This window comes from Nothoprocta perdicaria, unplaced genomic scaffold, assembly GCF_003342845.1.
Source record: "Nothoprocta perdicaria isolate Ctin4 unplaced genomic scaffold, notPer1 scaffold_41, whole genome shotgun sequence".
Taxonomy (NCBI): domain Eukaryota; kingdom Metazoa; phylum Chordata; class Aves; order Tinamiformes; family Tinamidae; genus Nothoprocta; species Nothoprocta perdicaria.
In genome coordinates, this window is record NW_020455655.1 from 1,192,635 (window position 1) to 1,215,977 (window position 23,343).

The window sequence follows — 23,343 nt, forward strand, 5'->3', positions numbered from 1 at the left end:
GCCGCGGCCCCGAGCGCCGCCAGCCCCGCGGCCGGGCCGGGCCGGGCGCCCCGCGGCTGCCCCAAGTTGTCGCGGCGGGGCCCGGCTCGGCCCGGCGCGGCGGCCCCGGCTCCGGCCGCCGTTGTGTCGCCGGGAGGTGCTGCCCATTAGTATGCGGCGAGCGCAGCGGCGGCCGCGCCGCGTGTCCGGGCAGCGCCGAGCCGAGCCCGCGCGCTGCCGTCCGGGCTGCCTCCCGCACCCCGCGCTGCCGTGCGGGCTTAGCCGGGGGCTCTCCTTGCTTTTGTACTGCCTGCTGCACGAGGGTTTTCCCGATTTTCTTGCATTACTAGCGCTGTGCAGGGCTCTGGGGAGCTCTGGAGTACGCGTTTCTTTGAAAGGCAGCAGGGAGAGGGGAGGTGGACGAGCCCCGATTTCGGCTGCACGGCAGACTTGAAAGGGCAGCAGCGACTGTGGGGGATCCCTGTAGTGACTAGGAGCAGAAATACGTCTTTGAAGTAACAGGAGACGGTGGGGTTACTTAGTTGGGTGATAATTGTGGCAAAATGATAAAATCTGGCATTTATTGCTCCTCTTTTCCTCCGCTCCCGCTTTGCCCCTGGAATTCTATTGTTCTTGATGTTTTAAGCTCTTTATGGCTGGAGTAAGTGTAGAAAAGTGGGTGCTGCCTGCGTCCTGCACTGAATCACATCTCACAACTACTCTAGTACCAGGTGGATTGCAACCTTGAGAAGGAGGGAAGGAAAATGTGCAGCAGCGGTACAAAGGGGACTGGGATTCATTAAACTCCAACACTCTCGAGCCCTGATTCTGCAAGTATTTAAGCACATATGGAGTTTCACATGCCTSAGTTACCCGTCGAATTCAGTGGGATTACTGCTCAATATCAAAACTGTTTACAGGTTGCAGAATAGGCTCACTAAACCTGGTAAAAATTAGACTCTCTTTAGTTTCTTCTCTGTAAAAGAACGTCTAATTTGGCCGTTTATGTTKCCTGAGAAAACATTCTTGCCTGTGTAAAGCATAATGTAACAAGACTGTGGTATCTATCCTGTAGGAAACTGCAGAGGGGTTTGTCAGTGAGTAGGAATCAAAGTCCACAGTTATTTGTAGCATATTAAGCACAGTTTAAATTATATGCAGAAGCATAATTGACTCATACTAGACTAAGCTGCAAACTTCAGTTTTCCTGTCTGAAACTGGATGTGTCTGTTTGGGTATTTGCACATGTGAAATTGAAGAGAATATGGGACTTGTCCCTCTGAACTTCACAAACTCARATGGCTGAAATGCTTTTCATTCATAATGTAAAAGAGCAATAGTTACCAGATATGCATTTTTATCTCTGAATTCATCCCTATATATGATGTCTCAGACGAAAAGAACATTTTTTTTCCAGAAAAAGAAGTCTGCCGTACTAAAATATTTTTTTTCTCCAAACAGTGAAGATATCGCAGCATTCTAAAATACTTAGTACTCATTTTAATGAAAAGGCTGTGCGGTAGGTACCAAAAGCAACTTTCAGGAAAGTTTATTTTGGCTGCATTAAAATAACCCTTATTCACTCCTTTTTTGGAGGTATGCTAGGACTAACATTCAATTTCCTTTCATGTATAAATTAAATCATTATAAAATCCATAGGGAAAAGATAAATTCATAGGGCTAACTTAAATCATTGGCCTCACACAGTGAGAAATGAAAATACAAAAGCTTTTTTTAGTTTCAGACATAGGACCCAGTCCTGCAAACTAGAGCATAGGAGTGGCTTTATCCATGTAAGTAATCCATACAGAAAACACTGGGAATTAATGCTGGAATTCTAATACTTATGTACTTGCATCTTTGAAGAATCTGATCTCAGACAATAAATATATACTGAATTGTGTAAAGATTTAAGTTATAATAATACAAAAGAAGTACTTYCACATGGCCCTCAACATTCTACCTGATCATGAACTTGCTAACAGCCAGTAACATAGAWTTTAAATTTAATTAAAAGAAACTCAGGTATTTTTTTATATTTTGCTASCAGTAATACAGAACCATCAACAGGAGAGCACTTTTTGTGATTGTGAAGGTGAGGATTTTTAGTTCTGTCCCTGTGCAGTCAGGATATGCTTGTAAGAACCCTGGAGAAGAAGCTGATGGAAAGTGCAAGGACAATACCCAGCTAAGGGTTTATCAAGCAGATGATTTRTAAGGTTGAAAGTTGAGGGACACTTGTATAAAACTTTATCTATATTAATGGGCTGCAGTGCTTCATATCGCTSTAAAATACACGCAGAATTCTGCATGCTAAAGCAAAGCAAAAAGGACTTGTGTTTCAGAGTAATTCCCAGTTRCCCTGCTGGTAGGTTGTACGGTGATACATTATGCTCAAACATGAATTTATTTTCAGTACATGATCAAGACTTCATGACATGGTATTTGAAATTCAGGCTTAAAATTTGTCAGTAGTGATAGCTGCTGATTTGGGGTGACCATTTATCATTCAAATGTGGAGTGCTTTGGGAATTACATATATAAAGAGATTAAATTTCAACAGCAACAGCCAAAGCTAAACAGAATTTACTGCAGAAGAGGCAGAGCTGTTTGTTTGYTTTTGTTTTTTGAGGTAGAAGCCTCTTCAGTCAAAAAACAAAAACAAAGCATTTGGGGGAGAATGCTAGGAGTGAAAAATCTGTCTGTAGGTAGTTAGAGAACCCCTTTCATCAGCAGTGCTGTAAGTTTAGTTTAGGTTTATGTGGGAGATTTGCTGTTACTTCACTGAGCAGTCCTCAGGCTGGTTTAACTTTGTGCTGGGAGTATTTGTCTAACACAGAGCTGTTTGATTTTAGACATTATGTGCCTTTCCGTAAGTCACAGTTATCTTCAGGTTGTTTTTGGTAAGGAAGGGAAATGCATGTATGCAGCATCATGTATCTTGMTAACATTTGACTTGCATTTATAATGAGTTTTAAATGAGTAATAGTATTTTTTTAATGTTGTATTTACTGTTACATTGCTAGCTTTTTACTTTTCTCAGTAATAAAGAACAATAATATATGTATTTTTACCTACATATATGTCTTGAAACTAAACAAGCTGTTCATACTTTGTCTTGTGATCACCTCTGCATTCCTAAATTGATTTGAACGCCACAAAGGCAAACTTACCAGGATAATGAGGAACGTACTGAATTTCTTCTTTTTCTCCGTAGTCTTATTAGACTTTTAAAAATGAAAGTCATGATTTACACAACTTTGGAAACTTCTTCCACTCTTACACAAGGTGGAGATGAGTGTCATGTCAAGGATGAATATTTCTTTGTAATACTCAAAGTGAAATCAGGGGGTCTGTAAAATGAGCATTCTTACCTCTTTAGGCCAAGGGAGCCCTGCTTAATTATTCTGTGAGCTTTGTGCACTGGAGGACAGGATCTAGGAGAACYAGGCTCGTTATTTTTGGTGGGTTTATTTTTGTTTGATGAAGTCTCACATTTAAAGAAATTTAGATCTGATAAACTGGAGATCTGTCTAAAAAATATAGCAAGTTTTCAGTGGTTTTCTTTCATAGATCTGCTAGCGTTTGCTTTTTCCTTCTCAGCATTTAGTAACATACTGTCGTGGGTTGGTAAAACGAGGCTGATGAGTGTCRTGTCTGTGTTAATTAAATCGGTGGTGAATTGTAGGCATCGTTTTAAGCAGCTGGTCTGCAAGTTTTATGCAAAGAACAAATACTTCTGTCTAGTGAATGAGAGGTTAAGAACTGAGGGACTGATAAAGTAAAAGAAAATATTTAATCTAATTGTAATGAGTGTGAATTGGATGTGAAGAGTCCCAGTGGCATCAGATAGCTGTGTAAGAGARATGCTACTTTTTAACTCCAGGTGTGCTTCTTGAGGGCTCATAATAGTGATTAATGAAGGTTCAGAATTACTGAAAGTTTAGTAAGTTTTGTGATGTCTGGTGATACGAAAAAGACTTAAAATACCATCTGTAAGGAAGCTGATGCAGTGTTGCATTGATTGAAATTTTGTAGGTGGCGACAGTGGATTGGATGGGTTAGGAGGACCAGGAGTACAACTTGGAAGCCCTGATAAGAAAAAGCGCAAAGCAAATACACAGGTAAACTGTCTCTGGTTCTTTTGATTTCTCAATAAATAGTGTATCTGGATGTTGTTCTCACTGCTCAGAGTGTCAGTCCGTTCTCACAAATAGAAGGCACTTATTATTGAGGCATTTTCAGTGTAAATGCTGAGTTGAAATCTCCACTCTCTCGTCATCCTTATGAAACTTCATAGCCCTAGTTACTGTCACTAGAGTTATTTTAGATCTCTGTAGGTTGCCAAWGTCCTATAAAAGGAGGAGCTCAGTGACACTGAAATGACTGTGTTTGACCATATGGATTTGATTGTGGGGCAGGCCTTATTTCAATGACTTTGTAGCCATTGATAGAAATCTGTTTTTTAAAAAATTGCCATGAGAGTACTTTTCTTCTTACCTTTTCTTCTATATATGTAAGAGCTAATAAGGCTAGAGGATGTATACAGTTTATTAATATTCTGTTCAAACTTTTGGCATATTTTCCTGGTGTTTTTCAAGCAGAACTCATGCTGCAGTTTCGGCTCCTTTCCAAAGAATCCCTACAATTTCTGTGAATTTGGCATTTCTCTGTAGTTGCTATTTCCAGGAAAGGAAGCCTAGATACAAAACATGTAATGCAGTTAGATACCTATAATACAGGATTTTTGTTTGTGTTCATTCAACTTCATGATTGAGAGTGTCTGTTAATTTTGTACTGCCCAGTGAGAGGAGGCACTTTTGACTGGTACATAGAAAATTCCCATATGCAATCTACTATGTACTTTTTGTGGGGGAAGAAAGGAGGGAAGAAATATAATAACTTTAGTATTTTAATTTTCTGTATCCTTATAGAAGTGGGGTGTCTTCGGTGGTATATATTCAGTAAGTTGATTCTCTAATTAAACTAAGGAAATGCTCCAAATCTACTCTTCAAAATATTTGAAGCATTTTGTGCATGTAACACATTGTTTTCTCTGTTCCCTCCTTTCTTAAGATGAAGAAACAAGTTATACCTTAAGTAGTATTTTTCAACAGCATAGTTGTGCAAATGCACCATTCTTTAAATGGTACTTTACTATAAATCTCTCTTATCTGGGGCCCAAACTCCGTTCTCGCCTCCCCGCAGCAATTTTAAGCAGCCTAACAGGGTACAGTGGTGAGCTTTACATAGCAGCTGAGGGGTTCTTTCAGCAGTAGTGCTGCTAATCCAGCACCTTYGTGGTTTGTCTTCTTGCAGGAACATATTAAAGCTAATTAAAATCTTGTATTTAAAATATTTTAGGGTTCATCGTTTCCTCCTCCATCTGAATATGCTCCACCGCCGAACCCAAGCTCTGACCACCTTGTAGCTGCAAATCCGTTTGATGACAACTACAATACTGTGTCTTATAAACCACTTCCTTCGGGAAATCCATATTTTAGTAATCCTGGTTATCCTGGCTTTGGAGGCTATAACACTTTCAGAATGCCGCCTCACATGCTGCCCAGGGTGTCCTCGCCATATGGTGGTTCTTATGCTCTCAGAAACCAGCCACACCCCCTCCCACAAAACCCCGTGGGAATGGGTTTTAGCCGACCCCACTCCTTCAGCTTTGGTCCGCATGATAACCCAGGTTTTGGGAATCAACCACCCTATAGTGGTGGTCAGATGAATCAGAATGTCGGTATTCCCGGCCAACATTTCAGACCAAATCCTGCTGAGAACTTTGGTCATTCTAGTCAGATACCTCACCCTGACGTGCCGTCTAACTTTGGTCCTGGAAATAATCCAAATTTCCCAAATTCTCAGCTAGATTCAAACCATTCTTTTGTTCTTCCACCAAACTCTTACAACCAGACAAAATCATCAGCACAAAAGCAAGACTTCAGTCAAGGCGCAAGCAAAGCGTCCAGCCAGAACACTGCTGCTCATCAGCATCATCACAGGACAGAGGACATTGTGAGTCAAGGTAACAGTGACCTAAAAAACGTTACTCGAAACAATGTGGTAAATCAGGATAACAGCCATTCTAATAGTGCTGAAAACACTAACGCTGGCCATTCAAACGGGACTCAGAGCAAGTCCCGCCAGCCTCGAGGTACCACTGAAGGATGCAACTCTGAAAAAGGCAGCAAAACACCCCTTCATCCCAGTCGTCATGGGCACTCATCCTCTGAACCAGTCTATCCGTGTGGAATTTGTACTCATGAAGTTAACGATGACCAGGATGCCATCTTATGTGAAGCCTCTTGTCAAAAGTGGTTTCATCGAATCTGCACGGGCATGACCGAGTCGGCCTATGGCCTTCTCACAGCAGAAGCATCCGCAGTGTGGGGCTGTGATACGTGTATGGCTGACAAAGATGTCCAATTAATGCGCACAAGGGAAACGGCAGCACCCCCTGCACTGAACACAGATGGCTAACAACAGGCATTGGTGGTAGTGGCTGAAATACTTGTTACAAAGGTTTGGTTAAATACAAATTGGGTATGTCATTTCTGCAGACAATCAGTTCTGTTTGATTGCTAGTATCTTTTTTTTTTTTTCCCCTTAGTCTGTTTTCACTCAAACTTACATCTCAGTTTTGGTACTCTTAGTTTCAGGTGTGCAAATGTTCTACTATTTAATCAGGAACAGGAAACACATGATGTTGTAAAATGTAACTGATATCTGATGAGAAGGAGGATGTGCATGTAAAATTTTACTGAAGGCAGGAACATGCCAGTGTGAATAGTCTCTATTCACTTGTGCTAGTGTGTTAACTAAATCTAGCTTTTAGTGCTCAGTTTTGATGGTACTATACTTGCAGGTGCTCATTGCTTTTTATTTTTGGTGAATGTCCATTACAGATATTCTTGCTAATATTTCTCTGAAGGTAATGGAGGTCACATGGAGGAATGTGCTATATTAATAGGGTTTTTTGTTTGTTTTTAAGGGATAAATACAAAGGATTTCATCTGTCAAATAACTGAATGTTCTTAGAAAAAAAAAGGCATTAACACTATTTTTAAATTTAACTTCATGTCTAGCAACACAGTGAAGCCTGCTAACTCACACCTTTATGTTTCCTTGAGAAGGCAATGAGCTCTTTGACTTCTTAGCAAATACAAAATTGCTAAAGACTTTTGCAAGATCTTGCACTACTTAAAAATAGTTTAAAAATATGTTGGCATTTAAGCAGATAGAAGAGATCAAACTTACGAAGTTCAGTGCTTTATATCTAGAGAATACCAAAACTAGGGTTGCATATGTAACCTTAATTAATGTGTCTTAAACATATGCATCAGCATACGGTCTCTGCTTTTTTTGTCATCGTTCAATCATTCACCTCTGCTCCTTTGTCATTGAAAGTTTTAGTCCCCAGCCTCGATGCTGCCCAAGAATTGTGAATGAAATAATGTAGAGAAAGTCCTGCCTGTCTCCTAGGGCAAGACAAGAGCCTGCTCCAATCCTGAGCTTACACAGTCCATCTGGCATGAAGAAGGGTGTGAAGGAAGGGAGTGTGCTTAGCACAGACTGAGCTGCAAGATAATTTGGCCAACAAAGTTTTAAAATTGAAATCAGCCAGTCTTTCAGTTTTGGGGGAAAACAGGAAAAATCTAGGATGAAGAAAAATACAACTTGCGTTAGGAGGTAAGAGTTTACTGCCTCTCAAGAGTGAATATTTGGAAGTTTAGCTTCCTTGCTGAACTTGAAATCCAACTTAAAAACATGAAAAGCACTAGAGCTTCATATATGATTGTAAGAATTCTCTTCTAATATGGGTAATTTGATCTTAGTATTTTTTAATTTTGTCTTAGTATGAGTGACTTGAACACTGCAATTGAAAATGAGTGTGTGTTTTTTTGTTTTTACTTAATAAAGGTGGTACTCTGATAACAGACTCTGCTCATAATACTCGCCACTGATGGGAATCTTTGATTGCTGATCATTTGAAATCTAAATCATATGGCAAGCATTAGTCACATTCCTTAATGTGATCGAAGGTATTCAGATCTGTGGTGATGAGTAAAGTAAGAGCCTGTATAAAATACAAATGTGTATATATAAAGTTACTTTTTACAGTAAAGTTTTCTAATGAGTGAAAAATAAGAGCTGCTCACCATTGTGTTTGAATTCAGTGGGCTCTACTCTAGTAATAAACTTTCCTGGGAGAAACATTTTCTGCTGATATGCATAACCCTGTTATTTTAATACTGAGGACTTGTATATACCATCTTTTACCATGGAAACGTTAAGTGCAGTATCCCCTTGTATGTGTCTTACTTTCCTAATGAGAGGTAATGTCCAAAGTGGGAATGAGACAATTCATATCTTGAGGATTTTTTGTATGGAATCGTAAAGAAAGAGGAATGCAGATTCAAGGCTTCTGATTTCAGAACTGTTTGCTTTGTTTAGTACAGAGATTAAACTTAGTTTTGTTAGGGGTTACAGTGTTAAATACATTTAAAAAAAAAAAATAGTAGTTTTCCTTGTAACTGACTTCAGTTAGAATTTTCTTTTGGTATCTAACGTAGAAGGTAAGCCAAACCTTGTTTAGATAACTTTGTTCCTGTGGGCAATAACTTTATTTCTGTTGCAACAATTTGCACTGTGAAGGTTATGGAGCTGGTTCTGAACTGCAGCCATGTAAATCAAAACAGAATTTTGTCTCGGTGTTTGGAAATTCAGCAGAAGATCTGGTGATGATGCCATTATCCAAGCATCTTATTCGCAGTACTTTGCACCCCTGCTCCCAGTTCCTAAAATGAGTAGATGTTTCAGGGCATTCATTCTCAGAAGTCCAATTAATATTTTAAGACTTTGGAGCAGACACTGTATTTAAAAAAAGCTATGTGTTTGTTAATCTTTTCAATCAATCCTATGTCACGTTAGGCAAGTGCTTTCTATGTTAGTTAGCAAGGCATTAGAATACAAATATAGTGTTCTTATGAACTTCCAAAAAAAATGAATCTAATTTTATAAGGCCTAAATTGTGTATATCTGAAAGTTATTCTAACAAATTATTTCAGTTTTTCTAAACTGGTACCCTGTTGGGTTTGTAACCCAGTGAATTTTCTGCGTATATTAACTTGCAAATTCAAGGCATTAGTAAATGCCAATTTTAAAATATCAAATAAAATGAAACAAAACCTGTTACAGCACGGATCATAGAAACAGAATAGGATCTCAAAGTCATTTAGCCAATATGCTTGCCCTGCCAATACACTCTTGTGTACCTGGATTCTTTACTTAGAGAATTACTTTTTTTTTCCTCCCTTCTCTGGGTGTATTGATTAGTAGTAGTTCAAGTATGCACAGGGAAAACAGCTATCATGTCTTAGTAGTACAGTAATAGGAAAATGTCAGCTGGGTAGAATTAGAAATTAGTTATAGAAATGTTGGTGGGAGGGAGGGTGGGCTGATTAGAATAGGTGAGTTCTTTTGTAATACTCTACATGGTACAAGTTGTATTGAGCTATCATGTGATTCTTTCATTATTAGTGATTTAGACTGCACTGGTGCTGCACACCAAAATATTGCAAAGATTCTGTAAATCATAAACCTGGAGATTTTTGTGGGAAAGGCCTGTGTTGTTTTTAAACTGTTCATCTGTGCTTGGAAGTGGAGCCTGTACTGCTGAAATTCCGCCCCCTCTTATCCCCCATATCTTTTTCTCCCTAGGCTCAATAAACAGCTGTAAACTGGATTGAACAGCCCTTAATGCTGCCAAACTGGCTTGCTTTCTTTTTGCTAGAGACCAATTTTAAATGAGAAAATATGTAATTTACTTTTAAAATACTTATTTTGCTGTAAGTGTCAGGGTAAGTGGTGGTGGTTAGAGGCTGGAAACTGGGTATTGAAAATCCTGTTTCTTGCTGTTTTACTGATCCCTTGCGCAGCTTGAGGCCGGCAGGTTAACTGTTTGTGCCTCAGTCTGTTCTTTCCTAAGACCGGATTCTTACTTCCAAGGGTCTTTAGAGGTTTAGTTACTACTTGAGATCTTAAGATGAAAGATGCTAAAGAAGTAAAGTGTAATCTGATCAAAGTTTGCTCTGTTTAAAACAAAGATATAAGTTAGTTACTACATTTTTGGGCTGCTCAAACAGGAACATACTTTGTCACTTTGTTTTTCCTTTTCTTGACTAAGCACTAATTCTGTACACACACTTTCAGGCTTCACTTCAAGCATGTGAGACTTCTTGGTGAAGTCAGGAGAACTGCATGCACAAAGCCAAGCACATTGCAAAGTGTTTGCAGTTCTGGGACCGTGGCCTTTTTTTGTAGATATTCTTGGGTAAAATGCTTTGGTGGTTTGAGATTTTTGCAAGTTCAGTGGTGTTCAAAGGGAGCACCTCTAACACTTTACTTTCTTCCAACTTAATACAGATAACATACATCTGCATAGAATAGATCCTTTTCATTTTATACACAAACATTGTCTGCCAGTAAAACTATCAGTGTAACATTTTTTTAAAGGAAGTCATGCTTCTTATCATGTTGTATGTGACTTAAATGACTGTTTCATATTAAAACTAATCTTTCCTTATGTACTGCTTAAATATACCTGTTTTGGGATATCAGTTCAGTACTTTTTATACAATCTTGAATGTGTTCCACATTGGTGACATGTATTTTTGCAACAGCTTTTTTTGTTTTAATTTTAAATTAGAACATGTCTGAAGTAATACATGCATTAGTGCTGTAGTGTGTGGCAAAGTAAATGTATGTAATTCAAATTGGAAAAAATGTTTCCAGACTTTGTCCAACATTAACCCTGTGGCCAGGGATTAAATTACTATGTAATACAGATTATTTCATATCATGATGTGTTTTTAAGCTACTCTATGAAGTATATGAAACATTATTGTTTATGGATTGGTAGCTGGCCTGATATCTTGCGTAGAACGAGGTATGATGGATGGTAGCGATTCATGATAATTAAAACTGAATACCTTTCAGAACATGCAGCATTTATATGCATTGTCATCCTGTTGCCATAACATTAGTATGAGTTTTTAAATATTAATCCATTGACAACTGAGTGAACATTTGGTATTATGTTTTTAAAAAAATGTAATTTTTTAGCTATTGGATGTGAAGAGATATGTGCAGGAGGATGTAGAACTCGATGTATTTTTTAAATTATTCTGCAGTTGCTTTGTTTTGTCTGAAGCTTTCTATATTAGAATAGACTCTTCCTGAAGTTTGGAAAATTAAGTGTACTTAGCAGAGATCTTAAGGCAATATAGCTTTGCTAGACTACATCCCGAGTTATGCATATTTGCTTCTTTGTGTGGAACTCCTATCATCTCTTGTTGGCTTATGCTTTACATAGAAATAAGGAGCTCCTTTGTACCCTGGTGTTGTGCATTATCAGTTTTAAGTTATCTAATTGTGAATGTCCAGCCCTTTTCGGGTGCTGCCGGTAGCTTAAAGAGTATTCACTGTGGCCCCTAGTTTATTGGTTGAAAAACAGCTTATACCAAGATGGTAGGGAATACCTGTGTTTTATTGTTTAATGTTCAGGATGGCTTTCCTTTTTGTTTTTAAACAAACTGTCTCTCCCGGTATGATTTCTGATTCAACCTCATCTTTTTCCTTGGAGTTTGTGCACTGTACTTCGGTAATTGCTATATTGGAGACAATTTGGTGACTGGGGTCACAGGAGACGTTGTGTCTAATCCTAGACACTAATCTCATCAGCTCTTACTTGTATGTTTAACAAAGAACAGACTCAGTTTGAACTTTCATATAATTTAGGGAGGGCAAACTTTTTAATATATTTGTTCTTTAATATTTTTGCCTTTCATTTTTTTTCCTGAAATGTAAAATAATGTATAGTTGCTGAGGGATTTTTACTTTATAGCCAATCTCTCCACCAAGCTTTTGTACGTGGCCTTTAGAACAAACGCTGTATTGTTTAGGGCCTTCTAAACTTGGTATCTTCTTGGCATTCTCCTTTCAGTGTTAAAGACTAGTTGAAAAAGACAAGTTACCCATCTACTGCCATCCAAACAGTACAAAATAAAAGCTGATTAAGATTGACTTTTTTGTTTTGTGAATAATGGTACAATACATGACCCTTTAGAAGATGTATCAGGATCTAAATCAACCATTCTTGGAAAATGTATATGGCAGATTTTGTCCAGCGCTGTATGTAAATTTGTTGCTTTCTGGTTTCAGTTTCTTTAAAAATAAAGCTGACTTATGGGGAATTTGCCTGTTGCTTTCATGATGATATAACACGTAGATTAATTTTTCTAGTTTTTCTGTCTGAGGATGCATTTGGGTTAGGTATAATCCAGTTTGGGGTCTTATTCATTAGAAGAGACAGCTGCTACTTCTCCTGGAGACATCTACTGATCTTTAGTGTCAATAACTTAGAGTAACTTTAAAAGGGATTAGAAGAGGTCTCGCACCCTGAGCCCCATTCTTTCTCACAGGTTGAGATGGGTTCAGGTATTGTTTGGCCGCACTGGTTGCGGATCTTTCTGCACTTGGAAGAAGATTATGCAAAGAATTATTTATTCCAATTTGCAAAATTTGTGCTAACCAACTGAAATGTTGCAACTAACACATGGTGAATCAGTACCTTGATCTTTAAAAGCAACTGGTATGGGCCCAAGCCATACACTCAAAAGAGTGTTCACTGAAATAAAAAGCATCTATTCCTGTTCTTTCTAAAAATATGCATGGATAAGAGAAAGGGAAGGAGACTATAGATAAGAAAGATAAACTAATAGATGAATTTTTCTAGATGTTAAAGCCTCTGAAGCCATTAGAAATGACCTAACACCTTAAAGTGTGCTTGTTTGTGTGTGTCTGAGATTCCAGTCCATGCAAGCAACTGATGATATCAATACTGGTGAATGAGGATGGAGAATAATCAAGAGCTTGTATTGATGTGGATGCATTTCTTGCTCTGAATGTTTTAAATCTCCATGGTTCCCATTTCTGTATCACATCAGTGAACTGCAGTCATTGCTCTCAGTAAGCTCCTGCTTGGAGTACAGCTATTAAATCCCGCAATCTGTGGTGTAGTTAGATCTGAAAGGGTCACTCAGCAGTCACACTTGGTGTGTGCAATGTTAATTGGCCACAAAAGAAGAGGAAGACTGCCTTGGCATTTATTTAGTTATTTCAGGGGTTTTCCTGCCGCCCTGACATTTATCTATTTATTTATTTGTTTATTTTAGGTCCTTCCTGTTGACTTGGCATTTACTTATTATTTCAGGGGTTTCCTGCTGCCTTGGCCTTCATCAGTTTATTTGGATGGCTCCAAGTCGCGGTGCCCCGCTCAGGAACTTGGGCACACCTGAGTAGGAATCCGAGGGCGCCCGTTCCAGGCGCGCTGCCCGCGGTGACCGTTAGCGGCGCGGTGACCGTTAACGGCCGCGGTGACCGTTAGCGGCTCCCGGCGCGCCCCGCGCGGCGGAAGCGGCGGCGCTGCCTAGCAACGCGGCGCCATGCCCGTGTGGCTGCGGCAGTACCGCTGGCGGCAGAGCGCCGCCGCCGTGTTCGTGTGGCTGCCGCTGCCGCCGCGCCGCGCCACCGCCGCCAGCATCTTCTGCACCGAGCGGTACCTCAAGGTGCGCCGCGGAGCCGGGCCTGCGCGCGGCGGGAGRCGCGTGCACGGCGGGAGGCCCGCGCTGCCGCCCTCGCTCAGCGGCAGGGCGGCTCCTTCCCCGCTCCCCTCCCGGCAAACACCCTCGAGGGATGCGCCCGCCGGCCCCTTCCCATTGCTCTAAATTATCCCCATTCGGTTAAACTATGAACGTTCAAAGCCCCTGCTTCTATTTCAGTCTGAGCAAGGATTCTTTCTATCTCTCCCGTGGTATAATAACACTTTAGGCCTCCGTACGGCAGCTATTCAGATTGCAGTTTGTAACATTTGTTTTGAGGCTTACTGCACGTATGGAACGCCTGGAGCACTTACCTGATGACATGCTTTGTGTTGGCACATGTTTGTTATATTCATAGGTAAGCATCCCTCCCTTTTTATTTGAAGCCGTTCTCTATGCTCCCATCGATGACACAAACAGCACAGCCAAGATTGAGGATGGAAACATTTTCTTCACTTTGTATAAAAAGGAAATGGGCATGTGGGATTCACTGATGATTGAAAATGGTAAGTTCTGTCTTGTGAGGAGTAAGTTATGTACCGAGAACCACAGCATCGTCAAAACTCTCCTTAAAGAGAGCTTGGAAATTCACTGCCTTTCCAGTTGTGTTCTTTGATCTGTAAGAGTGCTGCGTTACCTATGCAGCTGGCTTTGCCTGTGCCATGTCRGTAAAGCTCCAGAAGTTTATGAACTCCAACCTGTCACTGAAAAACGTGGTGTCAGTTGTGGATCTTGTATCATGCTCCATCTTTTCTGGCAGGCAACTGCCTGCCAACACTTCAAGAAAATTACAGGTGATATTTGTAGTCTTGCCAGTTACACATTGCTAGCTCTTTTGTTGTTTTTTCCAGCTGATAAGGAAAAACTGCAATATCTAAGAGAAAATGCTATTCTAAAAGCCCAAGAAAAGGCAAAAGAGGAGGCAGAAGCAAAAAAAGTTACAAAAGAGGAACATAAAAAATACGCTTTGGAGGCCACAATGAAGGTAAGCCTAGGAGCACCACTATCAGCCGTGTAAATGTGAGCAGTTCCCAATGTGGCAGATGCTTGATCTTGGAATGAAGCTTTTAATTTGCATCTGAGATTCCAGTCCATGCAATACTCATTTTTATTACAATAGTGGAGTATCTTCTTTGATAGATATTTATGAGAATAACAGAAAGAACATTTGGCAGTTGGCACACTTTTGCTGGTGATGCCAGTGAAAGTTTTTGGTGAGGAGTTCAGATTTTTGTCAGCTGAGAAGAAAGTAYGCTGATTTGGTAAAACTTAAACTTCTTTTGTGGCCTTTGCAGTAGTAAAGGTGTTCAGTCATTTGTCACTGAAAAATACATTTTGTAAAAAACCTTATTTAGTCATTTTTTTAATAATAAGAAATAATAAGTTTTTAAGATTGTATATGCAGAATTATTTTGACCTAGAATAAAATAAAACTATTGATTTTTGTCRGTAGAAAGGTAATAATTATTCTATGTATGTACTAAGATCTTAAAAGTGAAACAAAGTGGGATTTGTTATGGGAAATAATAAATAGTGTGTTAAAATGAAGCAAGGTATCATACACTTCCGTATATTCCTAAACATCCTGAGCTGGAATATGGCTAGGATATCGAAGCAATCTTCCTGCTCAGGAACAGTACAGTAAAACCTTACAGAATCACTAGTGATAAGAGCCTCTTAGAACRTTTTTGATAGGTCCCTTAGTAAAGTCATCATATTTTTTGATGGAAATATTGCATGATTCAAAGGCAGGAAGAGCTTTAATATCAATATTATAAAATAGGTAAAGTAGGCAAGTAGGTGAAATAAATTCTCACAGATTAAATGAGCTATATGGACAGCTTTGTGTGTTGAATTTGAAATGAAGAACTTCTGAGGTGATAGAAAAACCTATCAATGGTTTTCCTGATGGAATATATTTTATCGTTCTTTAAGAAGCTAGTAAAACTTTATTTCTGAATATTTCTAAATCATATCACTAGTAGTAGAGATAAATTATTTAAAATATAGCTAAGAGAAAATATTTCCCATTTATTTTTGAGTGTCTTTATTAGCTTTGAGGTATTACTGCATTAATGATTATGCTGGACTTGGCATATGAAACTGGGAAATAATGGAATCTTTTACTCAGTTCTCTTATTATCRGATGTTAAATGTCTCAGTTTTATCCCACAAACAGCTAGAAGAAGCAGAAAGAAAAAGAATTGAAAATCTGAAAGAGCAGGAGCGGCAAAAGGTCACTAGGGAATTGGAGTTATGGAAAAATGAGCAAACATATATTGAAGGACAAAAGAGGATACAAAGAGAAGAGAAATTACATCAAGAACAGTTAAAGGAGAAGAAAAAGGAAAAAATAACCAAACCTATGATTCCTAATGAAGGAACTTCTAAGACCAATGAAGGAACTTCTAAGACCACAGTAAAACCTACTAAAGGTTGCATTTCTTGTCTTTTTTCAAAGCATGATATAACTTTATTCCTGCATGATTCATGTTAATCATATATCTCTATCTACATGCTATATGAACAAATAATTTCAGTTTGAGTGTATTTTAGTGTCTTTATTTTCTGTCTTTTTATTGAGCTAGACAGTGTGAGTTCTTGGCTCCCTTTTGAGTCACTGGAAATATGGAGGCAGGTTTTATTCCAAGTTTTAAAAAAGTAAGGCAGAAAGCATTTCTAACTGTGTAATGCAGTTTTTCTGAAGATGGAGTTCCTGTTACAGATGAAATATCTTCTGAGTTGCCACATAAAGAAGTCTCCTTCTGAGTTGCCACATAAAGAAGTCTCTTCTAGCCCTTATCTTGGCACACAGAGAGTTGGTTCCGGAAGTTAAACCAACAGATAAATGTTAATTTTTGTTTTGTTTGTGGTTTTTTGTTTTGTTTTGGTGAGTTTAGTTTTAACTATTGTACTTGTATTGTAACTTTTAAGAATCTTCCCTTCAAAGAACAAATTCAAACTCGTTYTCAAGCAACAACTTGAGGTTTATTTATAATGGGCAGAATGCTAAATTAGGTATACTTTGGGATTTGATAGAAAAATCGGGGGRAAAAAACTCTTTTGCTTTATTTTTCATTTCTAGTACTCTAATTCTCTTCGCAGGTCGAGGTTCCAAAAGTATATTTTCAGAGAATTTAAAGGAAGAACAGTTACCAGCACCTCGATCAGCTGGCACAATTAAAGTTAACTTCACATCACGGGTTTTTCCTACAGCTCTCCGTGAATCTCGGGTAGCAGAAGAGGAAGAGGTAAGAACTTAACTCTGTTTTACTATGATGCTAAATTACTTAAATTACTTAAATTACTATTTTGCTATTTAAGTAAATTATTTTGAGTCTAATTTATTTTTATCTAACTTTTTATTGTGCAGAATAATAAATAGCATATTCTTAGGTTCTTATTGTTTGAATAAAAAGTAATCAGTATTAGTCGAATTCCATTAGGTCCAAGTTTTCCATTCGATGCATCTTTATTGTTGTCTTTAAGCTTCTTTAACTTCTGTTTTTTTTTTTTTTTTTTTTTTTTAAACATTCACAGTTATTCCTGGTGAATTCTACTGTGGGTGAACACCATGCTGCTTTTGGAAGTTCCAAAACAAACAAGCAAACAAAAATGTATTGACTATGCAGTAAACTTACTTCACTCACAGCAATAAGATATTTGGTGAAACTTCGAGCTTTTAATATTTCTGTCCAAAAATATATAGTAAAGAGAATAATTTCAGTAGGAGAGAATGAGCAAATGAAAGCAAAATACTTCATTTATTTATTTATTTGTTTTTTCCTAGAGAAGTAATACATTCATATTATTACTTACAGTGGCTGCATAAGCAAGCAGAAGCTCGAAGAACAATAAATGCTGATTTTGCTGAGCTGGAAGATTTAAAAGAAGAGGAAAAGAATCCAGATTGGTTAAAAGACAAAGGAAAGTGAGTTAGACTCCATTTGAAGATACATTTTAAATTGTATATATTAGTTACATAATATTTGGACATTGTTCAGTTATGAGATTTTCTATTGATCCTAGACGCAGGTCGTGGATGTCTACATAAGGAGAATTATTGATAGGGTATAGGGTTTTAGGCTAATAGAAAATCATGAGATCCAACTGGTGAAGCTTGTGAAAGATAAATTCATTTTAAGCACACAATGCACATTTTAATATCAAGAGAGTTAATTAGTGGAAKATTATAGTTAGATTTCCTTTTGTTGTTTTTTTTATTATAGAGTTTTAATATCTGTTTAAAACAAGCTTCAGGGATTTGATACAAATATTGCTCTGGTTATATAGCTGTGGATTGGATTTCTATATCCTATATTGTCAGCATTATATTGAACTGAATTTCTGCTGTGTTGAAAAGGTTGTAAATGACCATTGTCTAATGAAAAACTGCTTACATTTTAATTAAAAAAATGAATTGTTAACAATAAGCAAATATTAACTTGGTGATTTTGCACCTTGTTTAAAGTGTGTGTGTTTTACTTTTTGTTATGCACTTAGCAAAATGTTTGCAACAGGAAACTATCTTGCAGCTGTAAATGCCTATAACCTTGCAGTCCGGCTAAACAATAAGCTTCCAGTACTGTATCTGAATCGTGCTGCTTGCCACCTTAAGCTGAGGAATTTACACAAAGCCATTGAAGATTCCTCTAAGGTATTAATATATCATACAGGGTTTCCAAGCATCATCTTATGCGTGATTATGATCTAAATAGCTTTTAAATTCAGTATTTTAAAYTCAATATTGAGATTATGAAGCCACTGTGAAAGAGTAAAATGACTAATGAAATTTCAGAATTGTTTTAAAATAAATGCCCTGAATATTGGTACTGAATGGAGGCATGTTGATGCAGTACCATTTTCTTCACAAGAAAGTTATTGTAGGGTATCTACACATGAAAATAAGACTACTTGCAGCAAAAATACAGTTTATACCCAAATACATTTTGCAATAAGTTGTAATGTTCGTTTGGTGAAAGAAAGAATTGGGAAGAAAGAAAGAGGTGGTAGTTGAGGTGGTAGTTATGAAAAAGATACCTAATCTCCTTCCTCTACCTCTTGCAAAAACAGGCAACCCAACTCCTTAGGTTGGGGCATCTCTATGTTTAGGCAACCATTATTTATGGAATGATAGATCTCAGGTGGTACCTGAATAATTTGAAGAAAGCTGTGTAAAAATTGCTTGAGGCTTTTTTCTTCTAAAAAGTGATACAATATGTGAGCTTTTAAAATACTTTGTAGCATGATGGGTAATCTCATTTTTGTAAATAGAATAAATTGGTTGTTTGTAAATCACACTAACATGGTATGTTCCAGTTTTTAGCAAAGGCAGTGACCTTATATTTACAAAATTGCAGCTGCAGGGTGTTGGATACAAACTTAGTGACTAGATTCACATGAAATATAGTTAAATCTGAGTAATATTTTTTTAGGTGAGAAAATATGCACAAATGAGAAAAGTCRGAATATAAGAAATCTGCTTGTATTTATTTTGGGCCTTTTTATCTGTAAAGGCGCTAGAATTGTTGACACCACCTGTTCCTGATAATGAGAGTGCTCGAGTGAAAGCCCATTTGAGACGTGGAACGGCATTTTGTGAGCTGGAATTATACGCTGAAGGTAATATGCTGAATTTATGAATGCTTATGCATTTATTTATGCACTTGTGAACGTTTATGCATGTTATTTAGGTAGCATATGAAAGTAATTCTATTGAGTTTGGACTGCTTAAGATTGCTCAAGATTTCATGCAATGTTCCTTCCTCTTGTTATATGTTTTCATAAGCTGTAGTATTCACRATTCCTGTGATTTGTTCTTGTTTCCAAGTGCTTTCATTCTGCCCTTAGTTTTTTTGTTTTCTACAGGGTGCTTTTGAACCCTCCCTTCATCCATAATTCTCTTGTCCTATACTTCTTTTATCCTTGATGTATGGCAAATGTCCATATGTTTATACTTTAATTTAGATTATGATTCTGATACAGTCCAATCAAATTGATTCTGTAGTGCTTATTTTTGTATTTTTTAACCAACTGGTATGCCTCCCAATATTGCAAGATTATTTGCAGGTAGAAACCTTAGACTGTGAAGAATCTTTCCTCCAAAGAAAGCAGTTACTTGACCACAGTAATAAAATATATACTTATTTGCTGACAAAGTCAAGCATAATGTTATGATTCCATGGTACCCAACAACATCTAGAATTCAAGAGCAATTCTTACTATGCATATGACTAGGTAGCTGTTATTTCCAATCAGTTGCTGAAGAAGGTCACATACTTTGCTTTAACGATGTTCTTTTTTAACGTATCTATACTAGGTCTCCAGGATTATGAAGCAGCACTCAAGATTGATCCTAAAAATAGCACCATAGAAAAAGATGCTGAAGAGATTCGACGCATAATTCAGGGAACATCGCAAGACGTGTAAAAAGAAAAGAAAAAAAAGTAAGAAAATTTTAGAAGACATTTTGATTCTTGTGTGGTCTGATACATTGTTAAATATCCATTTTGCTATTATACTCAGGATAGCTGCAAAATAGGTAAAAGATTAGATGAGTAAGAGAGATATTTGGGTGCATTTTATAGCATTTGTATCCAAACTGATTATGTGTTTACTTTCTATGAAGGATTGGGTCATAATAAAGCAGCCTATTTGGCCTTAAATAAAAATTAGTAGTAACTTAGTAGTAAACAAAAATTGGTCTGTAAATATCTACTGAATCTAAACAGTGGATTTTCAAACAACTTCAGTAGCTGCATATAGTCAGCACTGTTAACTTCCTTACCTTTGTCATGAATGCTAATGGAAACATCTGATATGAAATATGAAAATTCTACATCTATTTCATATAGTTCTAACATTTTATGTGCACTTGCAATAGGAAGAATTCAAAAATGTATCTGTTTAAAAGTCTGTCAAACTTGGATATTGTAAAATTTAGTATTATATAAGCAATCTGAATTTTGATGCCTTTTGAGTACTCATATTCCTACAGAAGACAGAAGGCCATTCTTTCATTTTTTTATTTATTTTGATTATATACTTTTAATGCTTTCCTCTTAGGCTTAGATTTTCTAAATTGGGTGGCTGAATTACAGTATTTCACTATAATATTTTAGTTTCAGATGTCCCAAACAGTTCAAACACTTAAGAGGTTGAAGGTAGATGTTGTGCAGTGCAGAACATTCTTTTTAGCAGTAAGCAATGTACATTCAGCATTTACAGTTTCCTTCAAAAGATCTTACTGGGCTAACCAAATGAATTTATTGGAAAAATTGCCAATCTGTGGGGTTGTATTGCAGTGTAATGGTAGATTAATACTGAGGTAATTATCCTAAGAATTAATATGATCTTTTTTCCATCCTAGTACATTTAGTGATTTTACAGTGTAGCTATTGTAAATATCTAAATATCCAAACAGAAATATGTTTATCTCTTAACCTGATATTTTAACCTGTACTCTGTTGACATTGACGGGTATCTTAGGAAAACTGACGCAATTAAAGGTTTGACAAAAGAGCACCCTGGTCAGGTTACAAGTCTTGTCAAACTACATGGAGCATGATAGTGCGTTTTGAAGTTGTGCAGCTGTTACTCTGGGTAGTGAAAGAATGTAAGATTGAATGGTATTGTTTATATGTATGTTGGTGGTCTTATTTTTTATGAAAACCTGAAACGCATAGTTTTTGCTATGCTGTATGTTTTGTCTAAACTGAGTATTTCAAATATTTTGCTTTCAATAGTGGTGTTCTTGGCTAAATTTTTCTGAATATCATTTATGATTCTCAAGTTTCTGTTTCAAAGAAAATATTTATTGGTACAATAAGAAAGTTACAGCTGCTGCCTCAAGCTACATTACCTRGATCTTTAGGAGGGGTCCTGAGGTGAGACAAAATGGATAGGATACCTGTGGTCCTTCTTTTGGCAGACACCTACTGCATTGCAGTGGAAGGAGGATGGGAATACTTCATTTGTGGCAGCTGAAAGGGGAGCAATGCAGGAGCTTTAGTGCCTCTATGGAGTGTAATGTTAATACAGACCATATTTTTTTCCTTTCAACTACTGAGGCAAAGTGGAGATAAGATAATGTGAAGAAGCATAAGCTGCTTACAGGTTCCTGAATCTCTATTTTGGTACCAGAGCCTGTTAGAACAATCTATATATATATTTGCATCGGATGTTTATATTGTAGCAGTCGGTTATGGTGCCTAAAGACTATCTTGGAGGTAGATGGCAACTTTTTCTGCAGCCACTTTCTTCCCTTGGCCCACCCTTTAGGAAGAAATACCATATGGAATTGGTTAAAATGGATCCACAATTCACCTACATCMTCTTCTTCAAGGAGAACTTTTAGCAGGGGGTTGTGTGAATGATTCCTGTTTGCTTTAAAAAATCATTCAGTGTAAAATGAGTGGAACAGGAAGGAAAATCTATCCCAAAGTTTTACAATACTTTAATGTAGTACTGTTTATAATGGAGTTTGGTTTATTTTTTAAGTGATTTTTGCCTATTTGCAGTTGGCAGATATGAAACAGAAAGTCCTCTTTTAAGGGAGGAAAGGCAAAYGTGTTTGCTGGGATGAACGCTATCTGCATGTCCCATCTGCTTGTATGGGCAGCCCACGGTTATTATGTTTCTGACCTCAGCACCTCAGGTGATGGTTTATATCAGTCACATGCATGATGTTGATATTCGTGCCTAGCTGTAAAGAAACGTGGAGACTGGCAGAGTTCTTAAAAGAGAAAATACTTTAATTACTACAAGTAAGCCTTCAGGTCAWTTTCTCTGGCACTTAACACTTTCTATGAATTAGCTATACATTTATCATTCTAACTTCAGGAGTTCTATTTGTATGGCCTTAGACRAGCATAGTATCAAACTGACTGTATCCTGCTCAATACATTGTACTTGGCCTGATATAGGCAAACTGAATCATATATTGACAGATTAGTCCCAGAATGACTGAAATAACAAATTCAAACTTGTTCTCCTAGAGTTAAGGGCTCACTATTTAAATAAACAAATATGAAAAGGAGAGATGCATTTTTACAGAGTGTGCTGAAAGTTTGGGTAGTCACAAACCCTACTTTTGTCAAGAGCAGTGTTTAACTGGCTGTTTCTGAATGACCCACAGGTGAGTAAGTGGGTTGTAAATGCCTGATCCTTTGGATGGTAAGTACAAGGTGCCAGCTGGGAGGTAGGGGGTATCGCACCGTATTCGCTTGAAGTTGTTTTAAACAGTAAAATCTGAGGCTTTGTCAAAAAAATATTGGTTGTGAGCGTTTTTGGGTCTAGCATACAGGAAAACACCGGATTTCCAGGGTTTGTGCAGAGAGGCAGATGAGGGTTTTTTAGCTCGATGCTGGTACTTGACGGCAGCTTCTCAGCAGAAGTTGTCCTCTTCTCCTGGAGGAGAGATGGATTCGGTCAGGCTTTCAAATGAGGGCAGAACTTCTCAAATTTGCTAAATGTTTGTGGTCAGACCGACTGTTGCTCAAGAGGTGCGTTGAAACTCACACCGAGGGGAGAGTCAGGAACCGCAGCGCTGCTCACGTTTGCCCTTATTTAGCAAGCCGGAGAGAGCGATAGCTGCACTCACCATGACTGCCCCCGGCCGCGTCCCGGCCCCTCCTCCCGCGCCCGCCGCCGGGCCCCGTCCCGTGGGCCGCCGTGGGGCTGGAGCTGCGCGCGCCGG

The 23,343-nt window shown here is 38.0% G+C and overlaps 3 protein-coding genes across 3 annotated transcripts in view; 2 read left to right on the plus strand and 1 right to left on the minus strand.

The window, feature by feature from the left end:
* PYGO1 (pygopus family PHD finger 1) overlaps positions 1–11,947 on the plus strand; it is a 24,782-nt gene extending 12,835 nt beyond the window's left edge. The window contains exons 2-4 of the mRNA XM_026045807.1: positions 3,197–3,330; positions 4,018–4,103; positions 5,344–11,947. Of these exons, the coding sequence (XP_025901592.1) occupies positions 3,197–3,330; positions 4,018–4,103; positions 5,344–6,465 (1,342 nt within the window). The 3' untranslated portion in view covers positions 6,466–11,947. The remainder of the gene's footprint in view (positions 1–3,196; positions 3,331–4,017; positions 4,104–5,343) is intronic.
* Positions 11,948–13,490: 1,543 nt separating this feature from the next.
* DNAAF4 (dynein axonemal assembly factor 4) lies at positions 13,491–21,103 on the plus strand. The gene is made up of 9 exons (XM_026045833.1): positions 13,491–13,613; positions 14,005–14,152; positions 14,498–14,631; positions 15,826–16,081; positions 16,752–16,897; positions 17,468–17,577; positions 18,150–18,303; positions 19,163–19,268; positions 19,966–21,103. The coding sequence occupies exons 1-9, from the start codon at positions 13,491–13,493 to the stop codon at positions 20,073–20,075; spliced, it is 1,287 nt and encodes a 428-aa protein (XP_025901618.1). The 3' UTR covers positions 20,076–21,103.
* Positions 21,104–22,643: 1,540 nt separating this feature from the next.
* CUNH15orf65 (chromosome unknown C15orf65 homolog) overlaps positions 22,644–23,343 on the minus strand; it is a 1,449-nt gene continuing 749 nt past the window's right edge. Inside the window, exon 2 of the mRNA XM_026045808.1 lies at positions 22,644–23,054. Coding sequence (XP_025901593.1) covers positions 22,695–23,054 — 360 coding nt within the window. The 3' untranslated portion in view covers positions 22,644–22,694. The remainder of the gene's footprint in view (positions 23,055–23,343) is intronic.